This window comes from Oenanthe melanoleuca, chromosome 19, assembly GCF_029582105.1.
Source record: "Oenanthe melanoleuca isolate GR-GAL-2019-014 chromosome 19, OMel1.0, whole genome shotgun sequence".
NCBI lineage: Eukaryota > Metazoa > Chordata > Aves > Passeriformes > Muscicapidae > Oenanthe > Oenanthe melanoleuca.
In genome coordinates, this window is record NC_079352.1 from 2,869,378 (window position 1) to 2,897,376 (window position 27,999).

Sequence of the window (27,999 nt, forward strand, 5' to 3'; positions counted from 1 at the left end):
GGACGCATTCTTTTTTTTTTTTTGTTTTTGTTTTTTTTCTTTTTTTGCCACTGACTTGCAAGGCAGCGAGAAGGTAACTGAGTAGAGCCAGGATCTGGGAGAGGAGGCAGACTGCAGTGCATGCAGGGGTGCACACCTGAGTGTGAGTGTGAGTGTGGGTGTGCACGTGCATGCTCAGAGTGGGGCTGTGAGCGCAAAGGGGCGTTTCGGAAAAAGCCGCCAGAGCAAAACCACCTGTGCCTTCCTCCCTGGGAAGGGCTTCCCTGCAGCCAGGCCCTGCTGGGGGTGTCCTGCTGTCCTGGCTGGCCTGGCATCCCCCGTGTCCAAAGCTGGCAGGAGCCCAGAGGCCGTGGGGTGGGACCCTCAGTCGCTGAGCACGGCGCCCGGCAGCTCGTTGGTCAGCGTGTGCCAGCGCTCGATTTTCTTGTCCTTGTTTTTCAGGCAGTCGAACCAGTGCTTGAGCCGCTCCCCTTTGGCATTAATTCCTAACACGACTCCGCCTGGGGAAGGAGACAGAGAGAGGGAGAGGTGTGGGGGGAGCAGCAGCTCTGCAAGGGATGCTGAGAGATGCTGAGAGACACCAGGGGATGCTGGAGGTGATTCAGCATCCTCACATCCAACCCGATGTGAAATCCAGCCCAAACTGCCCATCCTCTCCTGGCTGGGATGTGGGATGTGTCCCAGGCAGTGCCCCAGCCCCAGCAGTGCCCCTGCCCCTGCTGCCAAGGGCTCACTGCAATCACAGCAGCTGTCGGAGGTACCGGGCACTTGTTAGTGATAAATCACAACAAAATCACAACAAGCCCAGACATCCAACAGAGATAAATGAAACCTCCCTGTTAAACCTGTTTTGCACTCAGAGGAAAACATCTGAAAACAGAAGGGGAGAGGCAGATGCATTTTCTCCCTGCTTGGATGCTCCTCGAGAGGCTCAGGTGCAGGAGAGGGATAAAAGCAGAACCAAAACCCAACGAGAATTAATGTGGGCATGGAGGACAAACCAGGGGGCTGGAGGAGGGCAGGAGAAATAAGAGGCACAGACAGTGAAGATAAATAAAAAAGAAGCCAAGGAGACCTTCTGGAGTGTGCTGCTCACCTATGAAGTCGTTGGATTTCCCGATATCATAGTCCCACACTGTGACTTCTAAGGTCTTCTTTGCCAGGTCTCCGTGCTTTATCTCATAGAAAAACTCCTGTGGAGCAGCAGAGGCAGGGTCAGGATGAAGCAGGGGCTGCCCATCCTCCTCCTCAGGCTCTGCTGCCCATGGGAACCCAACCCCATGTCACACAGTGACTAAGGTGGTGGCTTTTTATCTTTTCAGGTGTTGAGAAAAGCCCCAGGGTGAGAACCACACCCACCTCATTGAACTCGGGGTTCAGCGTTTTCTTCTTCACCGCTGTCTTGTGCTTGGATTTCTTGTCCTCATCTGGTTTCAAGTATCTGCAAGGAGAGCAAGGCAGCCCAGTGGGTCCCAGTGGGGAGGGTGGGGACAGGGTGGGGACAGGGTGGGGACATCTTGGCTGCAGAGCCAGGCTGAGGGGGGTGGCTGAGCCCCCTGAACCTCCAGATCCTCCTCCCCGGCCAAAACGCTGGGGAAGGCTGGTGACACATTTTCAGGGTGACACTCCCATTTTGAGGGTGGCACTCAAATTTTCTGGGTGGCACTCCCATTTTCAGGGTGACACATTTTGAGGGTGACACTCCCATTTTCAGGGTGACATTTCCAGGGTGACACTCCCATTTTCAGGGTGACACTCACATTTTCAGGATTACACACTCTGAGGGTGGCACTCACATTTTCAGGGTGACACATTTTCAGGGTGACACACCCATTTGCAGGGTGACACTCCCATTTTCAGGTTGACACACTCTGAAGGTGACACTCCCACTCTGAGGGTGACACTCACATTTTCAGAGTGACACATTTTCAGGATGACACACTCTGAGGGTGACACTCACATTTTGAGGGTGACATTTTCAGGATGACACACTCTGAGGGTGACACTCACATTTTGAGGGTGACATTTTCAGGGTGACACTCCCATTTTCAGGGTGACACATTTTCGGGGTGACACTCCCACTCTGAAGGTGACACTCCCACTCTGAGGGTGACACTCCCATTTTGAGGGTGACACTCCCATTTTCAGGGTGACACATTTTCAGGGTGACACTCACATTTTGAGGGTGACATTTTCAGGGTGACACTCCCATTTTCAGGGTGACACATTTTCGGGGTGACACTCCCACTCTGAAGGTGACACTCCCACTCTGAGGGTGACACTCTCTGAGGGTGACACTCACATTTTGAGGGTGACATTTTCAGGGTGACACTCCCATTTTCAGGGTGACACATTTTGAGGGTGACACACTCTGAGGGTGGCACTCACATTTTGAGGGTGACATTTTCAGGGTGACACATTTTGAGGGTGACACACTCTGAGGGTGGCACTCACATTTTGACGTAGGGGTCGGAGTAGCCGTTGGCGTCCATGGCCGCCAGGTGCGCGCAGCGCAGGATCCCCACCTGCAGCCCCTGCTTCTGAGAGCTGTACTTGAGCGACACCAGGATCCTGCCACGCTCCTCCAGAGACTTGTCCTCTGTTTTATCTACCTGGGGAGGGAATGCAGCCAGCCCGGGATGCAGCACAGCCCAGGGATGCTCCTCCCCACACCCTGATTGCGTTTGGGGCACCGAGCAGCTCCCCCGTGCCACAGGGAGAGGCTGCATCGGGGGTTCTGAGGTGGGAGGAGGCTCTGAACCCCCTGCACTCACCGGCAGCTGCTTCTCCAGGCAGATGTTGAAGTTTTTGGTCTGGTTGGGTTTCAGTTTCTTGAGCGGGATGCGCGTCTCCCCGATGAACTCGTTGTGGCGGAACTTGTCCTCGTCGCACACCGAGATCCTGCAATAAAGTCACCCTGGTGCCTTAAGTTTTTGCTTTCATCTTTCCCAGACTGTGAATGCATTAGTTTATAACTCTAAAGTTCATTCAAAGTGTTACCAAGTTCTCCTCACAGCTCAGTCACACAAAAGCGCAGACAGCAGTGAATGGAGGAGAGAATCTGCAGAACCTGGAGCTGGAACTGGACAATGAACCCCTGTGGGATACTGGTGAGAGCCAGGGAAAAGCAGCCTTGAAGCAGACTTGGATTTTTCTCAGGCTGCTCAAGGCAAACATAAGCTAACAGTGATTATGCACCTGCAAGGTGCATGAGAAATGTGATATTTTCATCTTTGCCAGGGGTGTCTCCTCCTTGCACCCATGAAATGATCTCTGTTCTTAGCTACCACAAACTATTCTATAAAAGTATAACATTTCTTTAAATAAAAAGCTTTTTACTTCTCCATTGCACAAAGGAACTTTGTTCCTATATACTTTTCACTGCTCCCAAATGCAACAAACCCCAGAATGGAAATGGAGCAAAACTTATAAAAGTGTGAAACTCGTGACTCTGGGTCCATCTTGGGTGTAGCCTTGGCCAGGCTCTTGTGCTGCCCAAGGTGTATCCATTGAAGGCCTTTTAATAAATCCCTAATTTATTCCTTTAGCACTTTCCAGGTAGCCTCTCATCACCCCCAGTGAGGCTGGAAAACATCTGGAATGCATCCAGCTGCTGGAAAATCCCACCAGGGCAGCTCATCATGTGAGTCTCTGTGTCTGAACAAACCTCCCAGCCCAGGCACTGTTGGAAAACCAAACTGGAGCCTCAAACCATCCTAATGACCCTTCCATTAAAACATCAGAGTCATCAGTGACTAAATCAAAATTATTCAGAGTTGCTGGAGCTGCATTTTGCCCAGCCAGGGAGGCTCCTTCCCCCCTTCCCAGGGGCTCAGGCACTGCTGGGTGACCCTGGCAGCTCTGCCACCTCCTGTGCCACCAGTCAGACAAGGCCATGAGTGATTCCCACATCCCAGCTCGGGCAGGTGGAGCTCTCCAGGACCCCAGAGATGCAGCTGTGTCCCAGGCAGTGACGTGCTGCTGCTGAGCCCGGGCTGTTTTCCATGAAAAAGCTATAAATGCCTTTTCCTGAGCTGGCAGCTAATGAGTCATTCATTCCTCTGCTGCTTCTGGGTGTCAGGAGAGGCAGAGGAGCAAAGTTGGTGCTGGCAGGGAGCCTCTGAGTGCAGCTCCCAAAATCCCAGAGGGCCTGAGGGGTGCCTTGGGGGAGCAGCTGTTCCAGCAGAGCTGGAAATGGGGAAAACCAACCCTGCAAAAACCCATCCTGCATCCCCCTGGAGCCATGCAGGGCTCCCTGCCCACCAAGGAAAGGCATTTCTTTTCCCTTCCCTTACATCCTTTCTCCTTTTAAAATAATTGTTCTTACATCTTCTCATCCTTTGGGTACCTGATTGTTTTCTTTTTTCACCCACTCCCTTTGGCGTCCATCTCCCCAGGGGCCTCAGGGGAAGGGGGGAAAGTAATTAAGGATAAATAATGCCCTGTGATCCACCTGAGAGTAATTGCACAGCAATCACAGCACACCTCTGGCTCAGCATCTGGATGGGTGATCCATGGATGGGTGATCCATGGGTGATTTATCCATGGATGGTTCATCTGTGGAGGGTTCACTGCCTTATCCAAGGATGGTTTCAGCACCCTCATGCTCACACATGAGTAATAAGGAAGCCATAGGGATGTCTGTGGCACAGCACAAGGATCATCAGGGGAGCAGCAGAGAAAAGGGGGTTGGAAAAAAATAATATGAGCAGGAAAACAGGGAATGCTGCTCTCCAGAAAACTGTGCTGGATGCAGCGTTACTATAGATACCCACGGATAAAACCACCCCACACAACAGTAAAATCCTCAAAGAGAATCTCAAATGCAGGCACGAAATTCCCCATTTCTTCTCCTCTTTCTTGTGAGGAACAAAACCAACAAAGCAGCAGCAGCAGCTCCAGAGCAAACACTGCACCTGCCAGGAGTGTGGAACCTGTCCCTCTGTCCCAGGACCTGGGTGTACACCCAGCAATTCTGGAGGGTTTGGGGTGGTTTACCTCTTAAAAATGTGAGTAACAATTCTCCTGACACCCCAGAAGCACAGCAAGATCCCAAACACAACATCCTTGTGATGAGCAAAAGCCCAGGAAGGAAACCTGGAAAACTGCAGTGGTGGTGGCAGGGAGAGCATCTCCATGTCACACTGGAGACCCCACTGGGCCCTGTTCCGTGTCCTCAGGGACATGGGAAGTTCCTTGGAAGTGGTTTTTGGAACATCTGCAGGGCCTGGCAGCTGCACTGTGGAGCTGGAGACCCCTCCAGGTCTCTCCCAGCCCTGCTTTCCCTGTGGCACCTCTGGCCACCTCTCAGGTGGGTCACACAGTTTGTGCCCAGGGAGGTTCTGTGCCAGCCCCAGCTCCTCTCTCCAGCTGGAATGGGATTTCCAGCTCTGAGATGAGCAGGAGGCTCCAGCCCTGCCCCTCCCTTTGCAAAAGGCACAGTGCAACCACACCAGCTTGGAACTCCTTAGGAGAAATGGATGTGATGGAATTTTGATGCCTTGGGTTAGAAAATCAGCCTCTGGCAGCCTCATCCACCTTCCACCCCCAGCCTGTGGCTGGAGCTTCACCCCTTTCCCATCTCATGAATCCCAGTCCCTCCAGCCCAGAGTTTCACTTGGTGCCATCACTGTGGGGCCCTGATCTTTACATTAGGGGCTCTGAAAACCTCCTTGGAAGGAAACTGAGCAGCAAATGAACAATCACTGCTCATTAAAGTTCTCCTCCCTCCTACTCAGCCCTGGTTAGAGCCCTGACTCACTGTGCAGCTCCAGCAGCTGACTCACAGCTCCTGCTCCCTCTCCCCTGTGGGGAGGGGAATGGGGGGTCAGCAAGGACCCTGTGCCACAAAAACACACAGGGCAGAGCCTGAGTGCACCCCTGAGCCTGACATCCCCTATGGCTCTCCATGGGGAGTTTAAGGACAGGCAAGGAGGCAAAATAACATCCTGGCAAAGTCCAGCTCTCCAGAAAACAAAAGGAGGATTCCATCCCAAAATTCTCCCAAGTCTGAGCACAGAAACCACAGCAGAAGTGAGTTGTAACTGCAAGTGCACCTGCAATTCCCAAGCAAATCTCCTTCACCCAGAGTAAAGCAATTTGGGACCCCAAACCTGGAAGTGGCTGCACTCTGCCTATTAGTCCTGATCAAATACTATTTTCTGAATAATGCATTTAATGAGTCATGATGTTTGTCAAACACATGATTAAACAAAGAATTCCTGGCATTCGTGGGCTAGCTGAGTGCCCCATGAATAATGCATCACCTCGCCAATGTATCTGGATGTGAATAATTGTATCCAGTATCTGGCCAGCTCGGGGATTCATTATGAATGCAATTTATTTGTTGTATATTACATGTATTATTTAAATGGGGGTGATTGTATTCTGCCTGTTCCAGTTTTCCCTGCTGCATTTCTCTGTCTCTTCCTGACATTGCAGTTGGAATCCAGGTGGGAATGGGGGCTCCAGGGTGGGATTTCCCAATCCCATCCATCTGTGCACTCCAGTGTTTTGCAGAGCTCTGAACCTGCCTTTTCCCAGGCTGGTGGGTGGTTTCATCCCTGCTAAGCCTCGGGCTACACTCAGGGATATTTAATTCAATGAATGGATGAGACCTTTCGAGATCCTCCCACCTGCTGTGCTCCACCAAATCCCAAATATCTGCTGGGTTTTGAGGGGGTTGGCTCATTAACAAAATCCTGCTTGCCGGTGCAATTAGCAGGGCTGCCTTCACCTCTCCTTCACCTCGGGGTGTGGGGCTGAACCCTGGTGGCTCCTGGGCTCTGTGACAGCAAAGCCACACTGGGATGGGGGAGAACCTGCCTGGGGATGGTGTGGGCAGGGATCCATCCCCCAGCTCTCTGGGATGTCCCTCCTGCAGCTGCTGTGACAAATGCCACCTGTGCCCTCCAAAAAGGCTGCAGAGAGCCCCTGCCAGCCCCACTGGGCACGTCCCTCCAGGTGGGCAGGGAAGATTCCTGGGTGCTTTTCCAGCTCTCCAGGCTGGCAGCAGCTTTGATCTCTGCCTTTATTTTCACATTAAAGAGACTCTGGAATTGCATCCCCTGCCCAGCTCAGCACCAGGGAGGCTCCCAGGGAATGGTCACTGCCCAGACCAAGGGGAGCATCACTGATGCTCTTTCAAGCAGCACCAGATGCCTGGCAGGAGCCTCTCCTGATTAGCACAGGGAAAAATCAGAGTCCTCCTGGCTTTGAAGTTGGCTTTTCCTGGTGGAAAAGGAGATATTTTGAGGAGAAGATGGATGGGTGAACAAAGCACCCAGGCAGGACAGTGCAGGGAGATGTTTCCTGGGGGAAGTGACACTGGGGGAGTGAAGGGCCAACTCCAGCCACACCAAAACCCTGGGAGGTGGCCAGTTTGGATGGGATATTGGGAAAAATTCCTTCCCTGTACCAGCCCAGAGAAGCTGTGGCTGCTCCTGGATCCCTGGAAGTGTCCAAGGCCAGGCTGGAGAGGGCTTGGAGCACCCTGGGACAGTGGGAGGTGTTCCTGCCCAAATCAGATAATCTTTAAAATCCATCCTGCCACATCCTCCTGCAGGCTGAGGGGTCCCAGGTGGGGTACAGGGGTCCATGCAGAGTTTTGAGCTTTGGGGAGGGCACAGGGAGCTCCTCAGCACCCAGGCAGGCAGGGATGGATGGGGCAGCACAGCATTTCTGTGGGGAGAAAGGCAAATCCAGCCCTGCATACATTTTGGTGCATCCCACAGCTCCCTGCTGCCTCTGGATAAACAGCCCTTCCCAAGGGAGAAGCAGCTCCCAGGGCTGAGCCCTCCCTGCTCCCTGTCTCCTTCCAGCAAACAGCTCAGCCAACATCTCCTTACAAACCCATTTCCATGCTTGAGGAGGCTGCAAACTTCAAAGCCTGCAGTGAAAAAATACCCACCAATAATAACAACAAACTGGAGGCTTCCCAGCCCCACCAGCCTGCAGCACTTCCAGCATGACTAATGCTTTCCAAGGGAAAGAATAACCCACAGTGCTGAATTTCCCATCTCCCTGCACTCTGCAGGTGGGCTCTGCCCCCTCACCCTGAGCAGGACCTCTGACAAGGCAGCTCTGTGCTCTTGGCACAAGAAAAATCACAAACTCCCTGATGAGGAGGGTGGGATTGCAGCTGGCAAAGCCCTGAGTCCTTGGAGGAGGATGTGAAATCCTTTTTCTGGCAGTGGATCTTACAGCAAATCCTGCAGCACGGCCCCAGAGCAGAGTGGTGGTGCAGCAGCACACTGCCCTCAATTCCTGCCCTCACCCAGGTGGGACAGAGGCCAAAAAATGAAAAATCTGCATTCAGAGGTGCCTGCTCCCTGCAGAGCATCATCCCAAGCTCTGCCCCTGCCCACCTCCATCCTCACACAACCTCTCCCAGCCCTGGGGGATGCTGAATGCACAGCCTGAACCAACAAAATAGAATAATAAAACAAAGACTCACACTCTTTGTTGAGTTGGACAGTGATTCACAGATGCCTCCAGCTTTCTCACAAAAAGCTCAGCCCTGAAAGGAGCCCAGGACTCCCCTGAGGAGATTTTCTCAGCAGGGCAGGACTGTAAACCCTCAGCCTGTGCTCTTGAGAGCTGGGCATGAAGGGGTTAAACCCAAACCAAGCAGGCAGAGAGCTCTGAAGCTGATGTGCAGCAGCTCCTCAGGGCTTTCCCCAGCCCAGGCTGGCTGAAAATGATGTTGTTGGGAAGGATGAGGAGTGCACAGCAAGGTCTCACAGATATGTGTGTATAACAGAAAGATTTTGGAATGTAAAATCTGAAGAAGGCATAGAAATGATAGCAAGTTTTGATATAGAAGAAAAGAATTGCTGAGCCAGTCTTACTCTGTAACTAAAAAGCAAAGGGCAGGTGAGTTGGAAGGGGCTTTTATGACTTAGAGCAAATGATAAATCCACCTCAAAAAAAAAAAGCTTTTACCAAGCAAAAAAAATTTCACAGACGAACAAAAGTAGAGAAAATATCTCAGAATTTTCCACTGCAAAAATACTGAAAAACAACTTCTGGCTAAAACTGTAACACACTAACTTTTGGTGATTGGAAAATCACAACATAAATAAGGTGATGTTAGCAGTTATGAAAGGTATTGATTGGTTGTCATGCTCTAAGATGCTCTGTAATGAAAAGTATAAGACCTACTACAGGAGAAATAGGACTTTTGGACAGTAAATTAATTTATTGTTTAATTTTTACCTTTAGTTATATATTTTAAGACTACTGCTAATGCAATTATGCATTTTTTGATTGGTGGTTTTATGCTGTTTATGAGCTTTGTACGAGCTTTTTAGAAGCAATGATTGGCGGTTGTTTAAAGCTTTGCTGCTTACTTTTATTCTAGGTTTTTAATTTAGCTATTTGGTTTTTTAGCTCTTTTTTTTTTATTTAGCACAGTTTGTTTTAGCAGCTTTGAAGGGTTTTAACAAGTAGAAAAACACTTAAAAATGGTTCATCTTATGTACTTGTTATAAACACTGATCTAAAGTAAGAAATATACAGAAAACAGCTAAGTGTGTGAAGGAACAGTAAAATATGCAGAAAAACAACTAGGCAGCAAAAAATGGAGAAAAGCAGCTAAATATAATTTGGCTGGTGCACACAATACAGAGCAAGGCCTGGACTTGTTCAGAAATGTCACTGTGGCCAAACTTGTTCAGTATTGAGAGGAATGTTGGATTTGTCTTTACAAACCAGCTCTGGGTCTGCTGGTAGATAAAACCAGCACTGAGAGAAATAAAAGAAACAATGGGGTGGATTCCACTGATTGATGAATGGGAAAATATATTTGCTTTTACAAACAAACTGCAGGTTTGTTGATAAATTAAACTGGATATTGGAAGATGAGAGAAGCAACGGGGGAAAACTGTGAATTCTATAAGAATTAAAAATTAAAAGGGAGGGTTGTACATTAGAGGGGAATCTTAGGAAAAACTGAATTCTATAAGGATTAAAAATGAAAAGGGAGGGTTGTACATGAGAGGGGAATCTCAGGTATCAGGGGTTTGGGAAGTCTGTGCCTCTTAACTACCTCAGCAATGGGGAAAGAGAGAGGGAAATTGGGATAAAAAGGAGGCTGCGTCCTCCAAAAATCTGAGAGCTCCCAGGTAGATACCCCATGGCCTCTCCCTTTATAAATAAAGCAAAAGGACCCCTCTGCCTGCTCTTTGGAGGTGAATCTCAGGTGTTTGTGGCTGGGTGTCCTGGCAGGGCTCCCACCCACCGCAGGGTCTTGCGGATCATGTCCTCGTCGGTGATGCCGTAGTAGGTCAGGGTCTCGTTCCAGGTGGGGTTCAGGGTGTTCCTCAGCGTTTTGGTTCTCAGCTTGTTCGCCTGGGTTATGAATGAGAAACAAAAAGTCTCAATATTCAGCAAGATTGAGGTTGGTTTGTTTTATACACAGGGAGCAAAGGGAAGGTGAGGGGTCACCGCTCACTCCGCGCTCCACCAAACTCTGGGTTGCAGCTTCTCCTTACAGCGTGGTTTCTCATTCTCATCAATAACTTTTGGTTTTTTGCTGTTATAATTCTGCCAGGTGAGCAGTGGTGGTTGAATTAAGTCTCTGGGTGGTGATCAGTCTCATAGATAACCATCTGGTCTTGGTAGATAAAATCCAGCAAAAATGGGGAAGTCTGGGCTTTGTAGATAGGCAGCATTGATCACACAAAGGCAGCAAGTCTGATTTTGCAAAATCTATCAGATTATTGGAAAGTCTGGTTTTGCAAACTGGTAGTAGATACAACTTATTTAGAAAACATAATATTCATACCAGGATGATTTAAAACAGAACTATATAATCATATTTTCCTCTATTTAGTGTTCAGGCTTCACTTCAGACCTTGGTATTCTGGTTTATACAAACCCCAATACTGTCATGATGAACACGAATCTTTTATCAATTATCACACCTGGAAAAGCAAAGGGTCAGTGGGACCAGCCCCAGGAGGATGTTTGGGCAGCTCAGGAAACCCAGTTTGGAGAGGAAGGGGCAATGGATGTCACTGTTCTGTCCCCTCGATGGGGTGGCCCAAATCCACCCCTAATCCAGCAAAACCAGAGGGGCAAAACACAGCAAATCACTCATCTCCAAACATCCTGCATCCTGGAAACAGGCAGCAAAAGGGGAACCTTGGCAGAGCACAGACCAGGCTTCCATTTAAGCAGTAGGAGAGTAAGGGAGGGGAAAAAAAAATCCTTTTTGGATTAAATAAAAAATGCTGATTTGCTGTTCTGGCTGTTTGTTTGCACTGCTGTTCCCAGCACAACTCTTGATCCTGCCTGACTCCAAACAACTTCCTGACAGGTGTTTTGTCAGCACCAGCAGCTCTGCTGAGCAGCAGGATGGGGACAGCAGGGTTTGTGTCCCTGCATGGATGGGACATCCTGGACACAGCCACTCCCCAGCTCAGGGGACACTGATCACTCACTCCCTGAGCCCCCCTCACTTTGAAAAAAGGGGCTGAGGCTGCAGGCTGGGTTTTACCACCAGGCTCCCAGCCTGGCACAGCCTGGCAGAGCAGCAATTTTCCCTCTAATTAGGTGTCAGACAACTCAATCCCTGCCTCAGCTGCTGCTGGGCATCAGGAACTCTCAGCACATCAACACCTCCAAGTTGTCTTGTGGATCTTTGTGGGAAGCTGCTGCATTCCCCACCTTGGATTCACCAGCCCTGAGTGAGCAGGACAGAGGGAAAGAGCCCCAGTGGCTGCTCAGATCTGTGGGTGCCAGATCCCAATCCCTGGGGCTGCAGGGATTGGGAAGAGAAGTGTGTTTAGGAACATGATGGACATCACCCAGCTGCTAAAGCTGCCCTGGGAAGGGCAGGAGTGAGATCAGAGGAGCTGAGCCCTGGGAATGCCTTTTCCTCCCATCTGGAGTGACTCGGGAGTCAGCACCCAGCTCTGCATGGGGAATGAATCCAGCCCTGCTCCCACACCCACGGGAGCCTGGGAGCCCAAATCTGGGGCAGAAACACCCGAGGGACCCAGGGACTGTCCTGCTGCAGGAACAGCAGTGCAGGAACATCCAGCCCAGGGCAATCCCACAGAGCTGCTGCCCTCTGCCAGGGCAGGTCTGGGCAGTGCTGTTGGGACAAAGCACAGCCTGGAGCAGTCCAGGGGCACAGCAGAGGGTCCCCCCACGGATCTGCAGCTCCTGGGTCCCCTCCCCTCCTGCCTCCCCACCAGCTCCAGCAGGAATGCTGATCAATGGATTTGCACAACGTGGAAATTGCTGATAATGTCTCTGGTGAAGCGCTCCCGGCTCTGTTTGCAGCAGAAACTCTGGTTAAAAACTCCCTCTGCCCTGAACATCAGCAATTAATCCAGCTGAGCTGTAACAAGTAAATACACCTCCCTCCCCCAAAAAAAGGTCTTTCCCTTCGTGTGGAGTAAGAGTGCAATTAATATTCCTAACACACACATCCAGCATTTAAATTCCACATCCCAGTCACTTACACCCAGCTCTCACCACACATCAATATCTTTAATTACTCTTCTCTCCAGCAAGTGCTGAACCTAAGGAGATGGAAATATTTCCCTTATGATTTATACTCTGTTTTATTATGATCTGAGGGGTTTTAAATGCAAAAGAATAAGGGCAAAAAAAGAAAGGAAATTAATTTGTTTATAGCTGAGATTATTTCACTTGGGGCTTCCCAGGGGCTCCTGGAATGCAGCATTCCCATCCTGGGCTCCCAAGGCAAGGAATCAGGGCTGGTACCTGGCTGCCAGCCAGTGGTTTCCCAGAAAGGGCATTTTCCATCCCTATAAGGATGGATTCAACCCCAATTCTTACCTCCTGCTCTCTCTGAGCACCTGGAATTTAATGGTTAGTTTTAGGTTGTGAACCACTAAGATTTTCCAGTTGGTCTAAAGCAAAAGGGTGAAAATGAAGAAGAACTTGACATCCAGTTCCATACAACTGAAAACTCCCTAACACAGGATCCTGTGATCCTCTGATATTGCAAATCCAATGATCTGACTCTGACATGTAGGACAAACTAGTTCAGGGACAGGTGTGTGTCTTATTGTTAAGGCAATTAATGAAAGCCCAAGGTCAGCAACATGGATTATACCTTCTACAACTTTTTTGTAGTTAATACTTTATTTCTTGGGCGGGGAAAATTGCATAGATAATATAACTGGGATTTTATCATACTGTATCAGATTTCTTTTGGGATTCAAGCTACTGTTCACTCTAGATATTCAAGGTCTGGGTGCAGGAGCCCACAGCCCCTGGGATTTCCAAGGAAAAGCTGCAGCCCCAGGAAAAGGAAGGAGAAGTGAAAAGGTTTCTCACCTTGCTGGCTCCAGGGAGCAAGTGCAGCTTGACATAAGGATCAGCCAAACCATTGTGGTCCATTGGCTTCAGGCCCTGGAGAGGGAACAGCAAGAAGCAGGAATCAGGACAGCAGTGGGATGCTGGGCAGGCAGGGGGATCTCCCTGAGCCCATCCTGCTCCCCTGGGCTGGTCCATGGAGCAGCTGTGGTTTCCCCAGGACTGGGGAATGAGGATTTTGCAGGATCCAGGCTCAGAATTCCCATCTGTGCATTCCAGGAGGGGCTGGGAGCTCCTCACCTGCACGTGGCACCATCCACTCCTCCCTCCCTGCCACCCTCATCACAATTAATTTGGGGGTGAAGAAAATCAGCACAGTGATTTCCCAGCTTTGAAATTACAGGGTTCTGTCATTTGATAATTGCTTCTGAGCAAACACACACCTCTGCTGTTGTGGTGCCACTTCCAAGCACTCCCAGAGGGTGTGATAGCACCTACCTACTCCCACTTAGCAAGGAAGAACAGCTCCAGGCCAGGGGGAGGCTGGTGCCAGCCAAATGCTGTGTTCACTGGGAAATCTGGGGTTGCAGCAGCACCAATCCAAGGAAACACTCACTGTGCCCATCCCTGGGTTTTCTACAAGACCCTCACAGCTCTTAAAGGATGATGTGGATCAGGTTTGTTATAGTGATGCCCTGCAGAGGGAGGGCACAAGCTGTGCCTCTGTTCCTCTTCTAAACCACCTGAAAATTATCCAGGAGTGAGGCACAAACCCAGCTCAAAGCCACACCTGCACACACTGCATGGAAAAAAACCTCCACAGGGCAGGGAAGCAAGTCAGGAGTGTGAGAAATGGAGCTTAATATCCACCAGCCCTAAGCAGAAATGAGAATGGCTCCATGGTGGAAGTCCTTGGATTATTTCCAGCCTGGCTGTGGGATCCCTGCAGGAATTATTGCTGGGCTGGCTGAAGGCAATCCTGTGCTGGATCAGAGCAGGGCTTCTCTGCAGAGGTACCCATCCAATCCTGGCTCCAGCCTGGGCATGGGGACAAGGCTGGGGGATGCTGAAGAGTCCTCACACCCTTGTTGTGAGCAGCAGAGTGCCTGGATAATGAGTGTGTGCAGCTGCCAGGGATCCAGCAGCAGGGAAACATTTGTATGGACTGCTGGTGGAATGGCTGGGTGCAGAAGGAATGCAATCACCCAGGATTTGGGAAAATCCAAGAGGGAAATGCTTGGGGAATCACTTGCAGGGAATATCTCACCCAGCCTGACCCACAGCACCACAGGTCCCTCTCTGAGCTGCACAGTTTTGTCCAGGATGCTCCTGACCTTGGGAGTGTGTCTGATTTGGAGCAAGGGCTCTGCTAGAGACAAACGTGCTGCCCTGGGGCAAGGGAGGCCAAATGGTGCCCAGCAAAGAGGATTTTACTTCTACAGCAGAGCCAGAAGGATAAAAATATCAGCAGTGAATGGAGGTGAAAGGGCTGTGCTTTAAGGGCTGTGATGTTTTTGGGGTGATGTCTCTGGTCCATGATGATGAGGATGGGGCAGACAGGGCAGGGAGGGCTGGGCTGCCCCCAGACTCTGGAGGGAATTGCCTGCACAATCCACTTGTGCTCTCCCCAACTTCCCTGGTCAGAGGTGCCCAACCTGCCCGGGCTGCACAGCAAATGAAACCAGAACCAAGCAGGCAGATTCCCAGGAAAATGGATGGAGAATGACAGGCAGCTCTGTAATTCACCCATCAATTCAGCTCAATTAAATTACCTTCTGAGGAGGCTATTAAAGGCTTTTTTAATAGATGTGCTATGGAAGATGGAGTGACAGGAGCCTGGAAAATGGCTCCTAATGTCACGTCTACCTCCCTCCCGTGTCACTTGATACGTGTTTGGCACAAACAGCTGAATTGAGCAGGGCTCTGCTCTGCAGGGCTGCTCTTCTGGGGGATGATCCTTCCCACAGGGAGCACCCACATTGCTTCCCCTGCCTAGAGGGACCACCAGCCTGGACCCAGGAGGGATGAGAGGCACAGAGGGACAAGGCACAGAGGCAGAGCCTCCCCTCAGATCCAGCTGGGGCATCTCCCTGCCTCCAACTATTCCTGCTGCTGCACCCACTTATGGAGCTGAGATTAAGTTTCATCTTTTCCCTTCCTGCACCCAACCCCAAAAATCTCTGCTGCAGTCCTAGAGAAACCTCCAGCTCCCTGCATCCCAGCTCTGCCAGCTGCTGCCCGTGCCAGTGACATTTAGCTAATCAATGGGATTTAATTACAACCCGGGCTAATCGGCTGCCGATTAATGCCACGCTAGAGGCATCCAGAAATCACAGGAGATGGAATCCTTCCATCCTTCACCCCACAACGAGCTGTCTGCCCAAAAACCAGCCTGGATCATCCCCTGGATCATTCTGAAAAGGGGGCAAACTGCATTTCCACCCTGAGAGCCCAGAGGAGGCAGACAGCTGGAGGAATTTCCCTGCAGTGATAAATATTTATGAGTCAATACATAAGTAATGCTCAGTGCAGACCTCCAGCACTCTCCTCATCTGGAAGGGAGGGGACAGCCAAATGCTCAGTGGGGTGGAAACTCCTGGGTGTTTTCTGAGAGGTGCAGGGAGGAGCTCAAGGATGCTGCAACAGGGGCCAGGAGCTCCTTCATCATTGCCCTACAGCCCCCTGAGGCTTGCACCTTTCTCCCAAAAGCAGGAGACCTCTAGAGCTGTAGGATAGCACAGCCTGCTGTGTCTGTGCTGCTGTATGCCCCTATAAATCCCCTATAGGACTGAGCACAAGGTGAGACCCTCAATGAAGCCATGACATGGCAGGGCACATAAAATCCTTTTCCATCCTATTTTCTAGGAGGGGCTGATGCCCAGCTCTGTCCCACACAGGACAGCAGAGATCCACACAACCCCAGGGAGAACCCTGGCCAGCCTGGCTGCTCCTGCAGTCCAGGAATGAGCTTCCACAATGCCCTGATTTATTCTTTTATTGATCCGAGTTGAGCTACAACACGTCTGAGCTCAGCCGTGCCTGAAGTGTGACAGGCGGGGCTGCTGCCAGCACTGAGAGCCATCAGGGCGAGCTGGCTGCTGCCAGCCTGGCTGCTCCTGCCTTTCCCTGCCTCCTCCTGGCTGCTCCTGCCTTTCCCTGCCTCCCCTGGCTGCTCCTGCCTGTTCCTGGCTGCTCCTCCTCGTTCCTTTCTGCTTTTGCCTGTTCCTGCCTCTTCTTTCCTGTCACCACCCGGTGACACCCAGAACCTCACAAATCCTGCTGAGAACTTCCACCCCTCAGCAATCCCCAGGCACAGCACCAGGGTGAATTCCCACGTGGAGTGACTGTCCCAGCCTGCAGCAGCTCAGGGCTGCAGAGCAGGGAATTGCTGGTGGGGCACAACAGGTTGGATTGAACCTGCTGCTGGTGCCTGCTCCCCAGGAGCTGGTAATGGGACTCGTGAGGAGCATCAGCAGATTAAAAAAAAATAGAGAGAAGTAAAAGAAAAGCAGAGAGGGAGGTTGTTTGGGGTTATCAGAGAGAAAGAAAAACGTGTCTCACGTGGCTGAAATAGCCCAGGTTTGAATGGCTGCTGGCAGCAGAGGAGGCTGCAGGAGCTGCTGGAGTTGGGCACATCCTGAGGGCGTTTTTCCTGGAGGGAAACAGGTGCCCAGAGCTGGGTAAATGAAATCCCAGCACTCCTGGGGCTTTTCCCCCATCTCCTCCTCTCCAGCTCTCCTTGTAACACCCCCAGAGCCAGCAGTGGGGTCCTGGCCCTTACCTTTCTGTAGTCAAGTTTTGGCAGCTTTCCCCAGGCGAGAGATGAAATGAGAGCGAGCAGATGGCAATGTAAATAAAAGAGAAAAATGGGAGAATGAGAGCAGAATGGAAATGAACAGGACTCGAGAGCTTGAATGTCAGGGTGGCCAGGGGGGCTCTGGGGTACCCCCACACCCCTGGGAGGGCACAGCAGGGACCAGGGCTCTGCTTTGCCAGCCCTGCCTGTGCTCCTGCTGCTCTGAGATTTATCAGTCGCTGCCCAGGGCTCTCCTTCCTCCCTGCCTTCCACCCACTCCAAGCCCAGTTAGAAATCTCCTCCTTGGCACCGCTCCCGTGTGCGCCAGGGGAAGCCCGACCCAGAGGCTGCTGTGGGTTCACAGGAGGCAGGGAGGGAGGCAAAGCCCAGCAAAGGGCTCAGCCCTGCCCTGCCTGGGGGTGCTGTCCGTGCCAGGCAGATCGCCCATCCCCAAAATCCAGCTTTGTGCTTGTATTCTGAACGTGGAAAATGCTGAGGTGGGGGCTGTAAATAAACCATGGAGGGGAGGCAAACAGCATGGTCTGACCCTTTGGGGCTCAGTTCACAGCCTCTCCTGCCTTCTGTAAAAACCCTCTATCCCTTCCCAAGATCTGCAGGATTGAGGTTTTTCCCCCCATCCCACCTGGAGCCCTCGTTTCTCTGGGTGATGCAGAGAGGAGCCAGGCAGCCCCAGCAGCACCTTCCACTGTCCCCAAAGCAGAACCAGGACTTAAATCCCCAGTTCTGCTCCCAAATGTGCAAAAAGCCCCTAATTGCAGCACTCGGGGCCGTGATTAGCGGCGTTTAAAAGAGCCATTTATAACCCAACACGACACGGGATGGGCTGCCCTGAACAGCACCAGCCCCTGCCCGCCACGGGCTGGAGGGAAAGGAGAGGGCACAGGGATGGGGACGGGTGGGAGCTGATGGGACCAGGGATGCTCGGCACAGCTTGGGTCCGTTTTCCTGCCCTTGCTGTCCCCACAGCCGGGGCTGAGCAGTACCTTGGCCTTGTTGATGGTGCAGTGCAGAGCGTTGTTCTCCTGATCGTAGAGCAAACTGAAATCCAGCGTCCCCAGCGCGGCTGCAAGGGAGGAGAGGTGGGATTAACCAGCAGACACGGGCTGTTCCCCCTCTGGGCATGGAGATGCTCTAGAACGGGCTGCAGACATTATAAAACACAAAGATTCCTGCTGGGAGCCCTGTTATGAAACGTGGCTGGGCCATTCCCAGGGAATGGGATGGGTGGGTGCAGCTTGCCAGGCTTTGCTTCCCTGGGCTCCCACCTGGGTTATCCCATCCCTCAGCAGCTTCCTTCCCCCCTGGAGATTCAGGGTGTCCCCCGGGAAGATTTGGGGATGGCTGGGACACAGCTGAGAGCTGCTGTTGGCACATCCTCCCCTCCAGCGCCGCTGGCATTCCCAGAACGTGTATTTGTATAGTGACACCTTCAAACAAATGAGCCACCAGTGGGATCCCTTCCCAGCTCCAATCTGGCTGCAAACTGTAAATTAAACCCAGTGAGGATGGAAATACTTTCCTGGTTAAAATGAAAAACACCAACAGCTTTTAATCAGCGCTGTGTTCCTTTGTGGCACCCGCAGGATCCGGGAGCAGCAGCGTCTCCTGGGATGGGACAGGACAAAACCAGAGGAGCCTCAGCAGCAAAAGCCCTTTTGATTTGAGAAATTCTTTCCCTTTGGATGATCTGAGCACGTCTCACTAATCCAAAGCAGAGGAAAAGGCTTCCCAAAAACATGGCTTAGCCTTCTCCAAGGCTCCCAGGCTGATTTGCACACCAAAGGCTGGACATGGAGCAGCCTCTCCTGGCTCAGCCTGGAACTCCCAGGGTGGCTCTGGACGCAGCAAACCCCACTTTTCCATGCCCACCTTCCCAAAAGAGTTTTGCCTGAGTGCTGCCCTGCCACCAAGCAGCATCCCACCGCTGTTTCCAAGGTAACTGCACCTTCCTGCCTGTTCAGAACGTGAAAAAAAAAAAAAATCCAAAATAAAAATCAGAACAGTTTTGCTTAATATCAAAGCAGGGTTTTCTGCCTGAGGGGGAGTTGGACAAACTTTATGGCAGGAAATAAGGTGCTTTTTTTCCCCCCTAGCATTGATAGCAGCAAGGCACCCACAGAGTTTAAGGATATTCAGGGGACTGCAACCTTCCTGCTGCAATTTCACAGTGATCTCCCAGCCCAAAGCTACAGGTGTTCCTGCTGGCAAAAAAAAAAAAAAAAAAAAAAAGAAAAGAAAAAAAAGAAAAGAAAAAAAAGAATAATTTCTCCCAAGCAGAGTAAATACCCAGAGAGAGTTCTGCCAGAATAGTGTACCCCCCTAGATGTGCAGCAATTTCACAGCACATTAGCTCCTGGTCTGGGTAAGTCACAAATCAGAGGGGGAGATGAGGAGTGAGGCCAAACCTGCTGCACCTTGTGCCTCATCTCTGGGTGTGGCTCAAATGAGCATTTCCAGAGCAATTCCCAGCTGAACCCCCTGCTCATCCCACAGAAGGATGGCAGTGTGAGAATGCACCACAAACCAAGCCAGCAAAACTGCCCAGATCTGCATTTTTCACTCAAGAGCGGAAGATGAAAGCTCCAGTTTGGAGCCTCATCATTTCCACCTGCCCTTTAATCAGCACTTCCTGCCAGCCCCACTGCCCAGCCCTCCCTGATCAAGCTGTTATTTTATTTTTATCACAGAAGGGGGCCCTCGGTTCAGCCTGCTGGATTTGGCAATTTATAAAACAAATTAAAAAGCTTGGCAGGCAAACAGAGTTGGGCCAGGAAATACTGACAAAGCCCCAGCCTGCCCCAGGGGTGAGGGCAGCAGGGAGCAAGACAGACTAAACCTAAAATCACCTCCAGACAGCAGCAGGAGCTTGTTCTGCAGGTGGGGACTCAGGTGCTGCTCCCAGCTCTGGCAGTCCAAGAGCAAACATCCATCAATTCCCATTCCTGCCAGGGCTGCCAGGGCACGGACAGGAGTGCAGGGCTCCAGCCCTGGAGAGGTCTTCTCTGAGCAGAAAGGGGTTTTTGTGGATGGTGAGTCTCCATTCCCAAAGAAGGCTCTGCCCTTGGGCAGAGGGATGTGGCAACATCAGCACCATGTGTGCTAATTGCTTTAAAATGTGGTTGTTTGATAAAACAAGCTGGGGGCTGGCAGCTGAGCTGCTGCTGTGGAGGTGAGCAGTGCCACCAGAGCCAGCAGATGTCCAGGGACACACTCAGGACATGGTCCCAGTGCCACAGCCTCTGGAACAAGCTGGGAATGCACAGCCAGGGATGGAGCTCAGGAGGAGACCTCCACCCCTGCACCCCCCAGAGCACCCTGAGAGCCCCAGCCCAGCCCAGGGCTCAGCACAAGCCACCAGCAGCACCCAGCACTGCCCCTGCTGCAAACCCAGCAGCCCCTCCAGCCCTGGCTGTGGGAATCCTGCACCCCCAGCTGCCAGCACTGGGCCCAAAACCTCTGCAGAGCAACCCAACCCTCCTCCTTTAATTGCCTTCCCCCTCCCACTGGAGATGCAGCTCGATTGTGATCTTAATTAGGGGAGCAAGTACCTAAAAGAGAAAAGGGCAGCAATTAGACTCAAAGCACTGTTACCAGGATTATTTAACTCGACTGGGCTATTCTGAACACTGCCCTCTAATCACAGAGGCTGCAAATAAAAAAATACAAATAAATGCCTTTGTCAGGCATTACAAAGGCAGCTTGGTGCTCTCCAGACAGCAGGCAGGATGTATCATTATTATTACAATTATTCTGCTCCAATGATAAAATAACCATTAGGAAAACTGAACTCATTAGCAGGTTCTGACCCTCCTTCCTCTCCATGAGCTGGGAGAGATTGATGGGAAGGTGCTGGCCAGGGCCTGGCTTTTAACACAGGCTCTAAAAGGAAAAATAAATCCAACTTGCACGGGAAGGTGGCCTCTTCTCCCACTGACCTTTGGGTGCTTTGATTAATTCAGGAAATTATGAGAGGGCAGCAGAAGCAGCAGATGTGTCCATGGGCTGGGCCAGGCCCGTGGGCAGCCCAGCACAGCCAGCAGGAATTTATTGTTTATTGCTGACATTCCAGGGTGAGGCCAGGCTGGAGCAGCTTCTATTTATACCTGGGGGATGAGAGGCAAAACGTGGTGATAAATCTGTGCCCTGCTCCCTTCCCCAGCCCCTGTCCTTGCAGGCACCTGGGCTGTGCTGGGTGGCAGATCTGCCCTCTCCATAACCTGGGATGCTCCAAGGAAAAGAGTTTTTCATCCCAAGATGTGAAAGAGGCACTGACACTCCCAGAAAAAGCTTCAGCAAAGCCTGGAAGTGATGGTGGAGCACTGTCCTCACTTTCCCAAGCAGGTGTGACTGCCATTAGAAAACCCAGCAGAGCTCTACACCAGGAGAAGTTGAGGTGTGCACACAAAAACCCCACTATAGAACTAATTAAAAAGAAGCCCAAAAGCCTTAAGTCCCTCTTCTTATCAGCATTGCTGCTCCCAAGATAATCTGCTCACAGATTTTGTGCCAGGGAGATCAGAGTGGAGCAGTAAAAAGACTGCTGGGGATTGTCTGGATTAGCTCCCCCTTACAGAAAGCACAGGTTCAGTAACCTTCAGACTGGGCATTTTTTAATGCACTATAAAAGATAGGTCCCTATTCTTCCATTGCTTTAATTTTCCCTTGCAATGGAGATAATTTTAAAGGTCCTGAAAGGCAGCAGGTAATTCTGTGCACTTACAGCCCCATATAAAATGTTGGTAAATGACTCCTCAGGAGGAACAGAAATTATCTCCTGCCATTTCCAAGCTGGGCTGCTGAAGAACATTTTGGTGGGTGGCTGTGTGTGTGCTCCTGCCTCCCTGGAGCCCTGACCACCACAGGATGGGGCAGAGCTGGAGGACTGGCTCCATCAGGTCTGGAAAACCCTCAGGGTTATCCCTGGAACACAGCAGCACCAATTCCTGCAGCTGGGGCTGCCTGGGCTCAGATCCACTCAGGGTGCAGTCAGGGATGGATCCCAAGGGGGCTGAGCCCAGGAGCTGCAGCACTGACCTCTGGCACGAAGCTCCAGCCACAGCATCTCCATGGGATCCATGGAAAGGGGAAATCTGAGAGCTGCCATTACCACCAGCCATCCCATGAAGGTAGAGCCTCTGGCAGGTTTTGGGACATGTCCCAGGGGCATGAACACTCCCATCAGCATCACAGGACTCTGACCTGTTGCTGCCAACAGGGCAGGACATTCCCAGTCCTACAAAAACCCCAGCAGGGAGCAGATCCAGCAGGAGAGCTTCCCTCCTCAGCAGATCCACGGATGAGGCTGAACTCAACAGGACCAGCAGCAAGGAACAAACACAACCTTTCTCTCTTGCAACTGCTCCCTGCCTGGCCGTGGGTTTTTCACTTAAAATCAGCAACAATTAATATTTGTTCATTTTGGAGACATGGCACCAGCCCCTGGCAAGCTGTGGAGCAGGGAGCTGCTCCTTCATGAGGTTGGCTGATGGGTGCTCATCAGCTCTTCTGTCTTCTCCAGGAGGAGTGTTCAGAGCAACACTTATCTGCTCAGAACAGTTCAGAGATGCAATTATGTTTTACAGCACTAAATGGTCCCTGATGTCAGCAGCAATTAGACTTTCAGCAATTTCAATTTAGAGATGGCCTTCAAATCTCTCCCGCTCTCCTCCTTTAATGAAATACAGTATTGCAATTAACAACCCCCCCAAATTGCCTTCAGTGTTAAATACAAAGAGGAGAGATCTGGGAACCCCCTGAGCTCGAGGATAGTGGAGCAAGGGGTGTCAGTTGTGTCTCTCCTCCTGCACCCTGGGCCTGGGGAAGGTGAAGGGCTGGGCAGCTGTGGCAGGAGGGAACCTCATTATCCATCCCTCCTCAGCACAGGAGCCAGAGCCACAGCCCAAATGCTGCTTCCATGCATTTTGGAGGAAGGATGCCCAGACAGAGCCTGCTCCCCATTGTGTTCTTTCCTCTGTGCTCACCTCCAGCACTTTGGGGTGTCCCTGGCTGTGGGCAATCCCTGGGAAATCTCCTCAAGGACCAGGACGTGCAGCCTGGATCACTGCTGGGATGGCCAGCAGCAAAGTGTGAGAGCTCACCCACACTGGCACATCCCAAAAACCCAAATCTCTCCCACGGGAAAGCAGAGAGGAGCTAATCCAGAGTCACCCCCTCCCCAGGACACCTCGGTGTGGCACTGCACACATTCCTCAGCACAGGCAGCTCGGGCTGTGCTCTGCTTGGCAAAGCCGTGCTCTGCTGAGATCAGTGGTGCTTTGTTTAGTTTCCTGAGTGAAAAAAAACACTTATTTTGGCCTTGTCTGGATTGAAAAGACGATTCAAAGCTTATAAATAGCAGTTGCAGCATATGCTAAGGAGCTGTGCTTCAGAAGTAAATACCCTGCTCGTTCCTCGCCGTCTCCTCTGCCTCCCCCTGTCTGGCCAAAACCACTGCCAGGTGACTTGCAAACCCTGCAAGTTCAGACCTTCCTTCTTCTCTACGTCCTCAAGCAGCCAGTAATTAATATCTCCATGATGGCTTTGCCTGCCTAATTATCTTCTTTGCTCAAAATAAGAGTCTTCCTAAATAACTCGCGTGGCGCTGCAGGCGTCACGAGCCGCCGTGCACCAGCACTGGCCTCTCAGCTGCACTTGGGAGAAGTGGTTTCCATGCTGCTGCAGCTCCAGAGCTCAGGAGGCTGCTCTTCCATGAACAGAGCTGGGCAGGAGGTGGAATTGGATGGGTTTGTGCACGTAGGAGCAGTCCCAGAGCGCTGGCAGGGGCAGCACGGGGCAGCATTCCCAGGGATTCCTGCTCCTGCTGCAGCCTGTGGCTCCCAGGCTCTCTCCTCACCTGAAAACCCAGAGCCAAACACATTTGGAGGAGAGAAGGAATTCCAGCGTGACCAGAGCTTCTTTCCAAAGCCAAACAGCAGCTCAGGGAACGGGGCATTGCTCCAAGGGCTGGGAACTTGATTGCCTGTTCAAGGAGGATGGCTGCTCCCTCCGGTGCTATCCCTGGCAAGGCTCCCTCACAGGGGCTGTCTCTGCTCGTGCAGAGCTTTCAGAGACCTTTAAAATCCCCTCAGGTCCAAATTCCTGCTGGGGAAGGTGCAGGCAGTGGAGGGGCAGCAGTTTGGGTGCAGCTGGTGGCGATGGGAGGCGAGGCAGCTCCTGGCAGGTGGCACATTGCCATCTAGCTGGCATTTGCTTATTCTCCCTGCAAACCAAGTTTCCCTGGCACTGTGCTGCCTGACTGGGTGGGAAGCATCCCTGGTGGCTGGGGACCCCCAGGGACCTGCTGCTGTCACAGGGCAGCAGCCAGGGGAGCCAAAGGTGAGGTGACAGAGTCACCTGCTGGAGGCAGCAGGAGCGAGTTCCCCCTTCCCAGCTCCTGCCTGGTCCTCTCAGCTCACAGCAGACACTGATCCAACAGCACCAAACCATCCTTCTGCACCAAATACACATTTCCCTCCTCTCCTGCCTCATTCCTTCCACCTCCTCAGCAGCTCTGTTGGGGACAAACCCGCTGCAGGCAGAGTCCTGCTTTGCACAGGGCACTGATGAGTCCCTCTGCCAGGGGGTCCCAAGGGCCCTGGGATGGCAGCAGGTGCCCACCACAGCCCTGCAAATCCCCACAGCAGCACTGCTGGCAGGTCTGATGGGAAGAGCTGGCTCTGTGCAATTCCCAGTGATCCCAGAGCCAGCCCAGATGTCTCCACTCATTTTCTGCTGTGTTGGTTCCCTGGCCCTGCCTGCTCCCTGCCACTCGCTGCATTCAACAGGATGCTGGAGAGGTGTCCAGAAGCACAAACCTGAGCCTCCCATGGCTGCCCCCACCTCAGCCAGGTCCCTGCCCACCTCTGGGAGGATTCCCCTGCTTCCCACAGCCTGGGGGCTCTCAGTTTTCCAAAGCACCTATTCCATGCACGCACTCACATCCCCCCATCACATCCCTGCTCCCTGCAGAAGCCAAACCTGGGTCAGGCCACCCTGATGGGAGCAGGCACTGCAGTCCCCACCAGCTCCACACACACTACAAGGTTTGCTGGTGGGGTCTGGAACACGACTCAGCAAAGGATTAAGGAACAGGGTGCAGAAAACCAGCCCAGGTTTTCACTCTGCTCACTCCCCACAGCCCTGCTGGGGTTCTGGAATCTGGGCTGGGATGGCAGCTCAGGTGCTGCTGGAAAAACCCCAGAACCCCCATGCTGGAGCAGTAACTCCAGGCAGGAAGGAGCTTGGGGAAACCCAGACAATTGCTGCATTTCTCCAGGCAGGGGCAGCTCTCCTCCTCCCACCCAGCCACCAGCAACATTGCCTTGGCTGGAGAGGGAAACCCACAGGCAGGTGGGACAAACAGGAGGGAGCTGTTCAATCCTCCTCCTCCTCCTCCTGCCACGGCACAGTCCCTCTCTCTGCACCTCTCCAGGCTGGGCTGGGGTGCTGCACCCAGATTTCAACATCCCCTGAACCCCCTGAACCCCTGTGCCACCGAGGGGACCGACAGCACCGACACCCCAGCGCTGTCCTGACGTGCAGGCACAGGCAGGTTCTCCAGGGGACATTTAGTGCAGGTGACTAATGCAGCAGCCCTGAATCACCCTCCAGAGAAGTGGGGGAGCTCAACCACACTCCCCAGCAGAGCTGACAGCTCGAGCCAGGCTGCACGGATCCCCTCCCTGCTCCCAGGCTGGGGAATGGGCACAGCAGCTCTTGCTTGGATTTACAACTTGGCTGCTAACCACGGGGGAGTGACAGTCTCATCCTGCACATCCTGCCAACCGGTGTCCTCAGGGTGTCTGGGCCATCCCTTGCTGTCCCCAGAGATGTGACACCAGCACTGCCACCTCCCTGCTCTGCTCCTGCCAGCCAAAACCCCAGCACACCTCTGGCAAAACAGCCTCAGCAGTTTTGCCTGACACCTGTTACGCTGCAAGAAACACTTCCTAACACCAGCCTGGGTGAGAGAAACACCCGCCGGCCCCGGCACGGAGCCAAGCTGCTTCCAGCATCCAGGATCCAGCATCCAGCGCTGCCGACGGATAAATGCAGAATGCAGCGCCCTGGGCAATTTCCATGCAAGTCACCCAGAGAAAACGCTGCACCCCGAGCTCTGGGTGCTTTGGCTCCCGCACACCCCCCTGGCCCTGCAGCCCGGCTGCTCCCGGTTCTACTGCCAGGGCGAGCAAAGACGAGGGGATAATTAGAGCAGCAAATGAGCCAAAGCCGGTTAAAGTCCCCGTTAACTGCCCGGCTGGGACAAACGCGGCTTAGCAGAGATTTCTCCCTGGCGGTGCCAGAGCTGTCGCCTCTGCACGGACAGCGTGACCCCGACACCGGCATGGAGAGAGGGTGTGCCAGTCTGGGGCTGGCATCCAGCGCCAGCCTGTCCAGGGCTGTGCCCGGAGGGGGACACAGGGACAGCCGGGGGGAGTCCTTCCTGGGGGCCTTGGGGTCACACCTTGGCGTGTGGAATAAACGGCAGCAGCCCAGAGACAGCGATGGCGAGGCAGGGCTGTGACATTCTGCAAAGGGAGAGAAAGCAAAGCCACCGCCTGCCCGGCGCTGGGCCCTGAGCAGCTCAGCCTCCCCTTCCCCCAGGACGAGCACGCAGCAGCGCCAGCAGCGCCCACTCCCTTCTCCCCGGCATCTCCCGGCTCCAAACTTTGTGCTCAGCCCCTCGCAGGGTCTGGGCTGAATGGAGCCCTTGGGGTGTCTCTGACTCCGAGGGAAATCGGGTTATCCCGGCGGCCGCGGCACAGCCAGGCAGCCGCTGCCTTGCAGCTCCACGGCGCCGGGTGGGAAGGACGTTTTGGGTGGGGAGGGGTTAACCCTTGCTGCAAACACCTGCATCCACCACTACCAAAGCCTTCTGCTCCAAAGGCCCCCCCTGGTCTCCCGCAGGGCGGTGAGGGATGGAGGGATGGCACGGCGGAGTTTGCCGAGGCACACGCAGGGCAGGATGTCATTCCCGACAAATCTCCCCGCCGTGGAGCCGGGCGATGCCGGAGCCTCATCAGCAGGGTGGCTGGGGCAGCCAGCACCACCGAGCCGGGTTAAAAGGGTCTGAGCCCAGCTGGAGGGCCGGAGGCACGAGCAGGGACGAGGCACACAAGTGCACCAGCCACGACAGCAACTGGTGGCTCTTGGGAGACTTCCCCAGTTGGGGCTCAGCACGGACACTCCCAGGGCCCCCCTGCTTACACCTGGGGGGCTTCTCCCCGCTGCAGCTGTGCCCGCAAGGCTGCCCCACGATGGGCAAGCGGCCCTAACACCCACCCAGCAAACTCCCATGGAAACTTAGCAACTCACTGCAATCGTCGGACTCGTAGCCCTCGGGGTCCACCAGCTCCTCGGGCGCTGGGCTCTTGGCCGGCTGCTCCGCGGGCGTGGCTGCGTGCGCTCCGAAGAGCTGGTCCACATCCTCGTCCTCGTCCCGGGGCGCCTGGCCCGGGCTGGCCGCGGGCTGTGCGGGCGCGGGGCGCGGGGCGCTGCTGCTGCTGCGGCCGACGGCGGCGGGCAGCCCGCGGGGGAAGCGGGGGAAATAGTCGGAGATCTGCTTGATGGGCTTGATGGGGCCGGGGCAGACGTCAATGGCCATGTGCTCCTGGATGCTTATGGTCATTTTCTCTCCTTTGCGGAGTGTCATGCATGCGGCTGTCGCTGCCAAGCCCCCCCACCCCGGAGAAGCCCGGACCGTGCGGGAGAGGGAAGTTTCGGCCGGGGGATGCGCGGGTGGCTGGCGAGGGAGGCTCGGGCCGGTCCCTTACGTGGTTGTCGCGCCCTGCGCCTCGGTGGCCGCACGCATGCTGCTGCTGCTGGGCTCGCACAGCCCCCGATGCTGCCAGCGCTGCCGGGGAATAAATGAGCGAGACGGAGAGACG

The 27,999-nt window shown here is 53.1% G+C and overlaps 1 protein-coding gene across 1 annotated transcript; it reads right to left on the reverse strand.

Annotated features, from left to right (window-relative positions):
* Positions 1-7: 7 nt before the first annotated feature.
* On the reverse strand, positions 8-27,998 carry DOC2B (double C2 domain beta). The gene is made up of 9 exons (XM_056506967.1): positions 27,428-27,998; positions 18,097-18,176; positions 13,318-13,392; positions 10,241-10,350; positions 2,775-2,901; positions 2,455-2,612; positions 1,360-1,441; positions 1,097-1,193; positions 8-500 (listed from the first exon to the last, which is right to left on the reverse strand). Exons 1-9 carry the CDS (start codon positions 27,762-27,764, stop codon positions 364-366), a joined length of 1,203 nt encoding a protein of 400 aa, XP_056362942.1. The 5' UTR covers positions 27,765-27,998; the 3' UTR covers positions 8-363.
* Position 27,999: the final 1 nt, after the last annotated feature.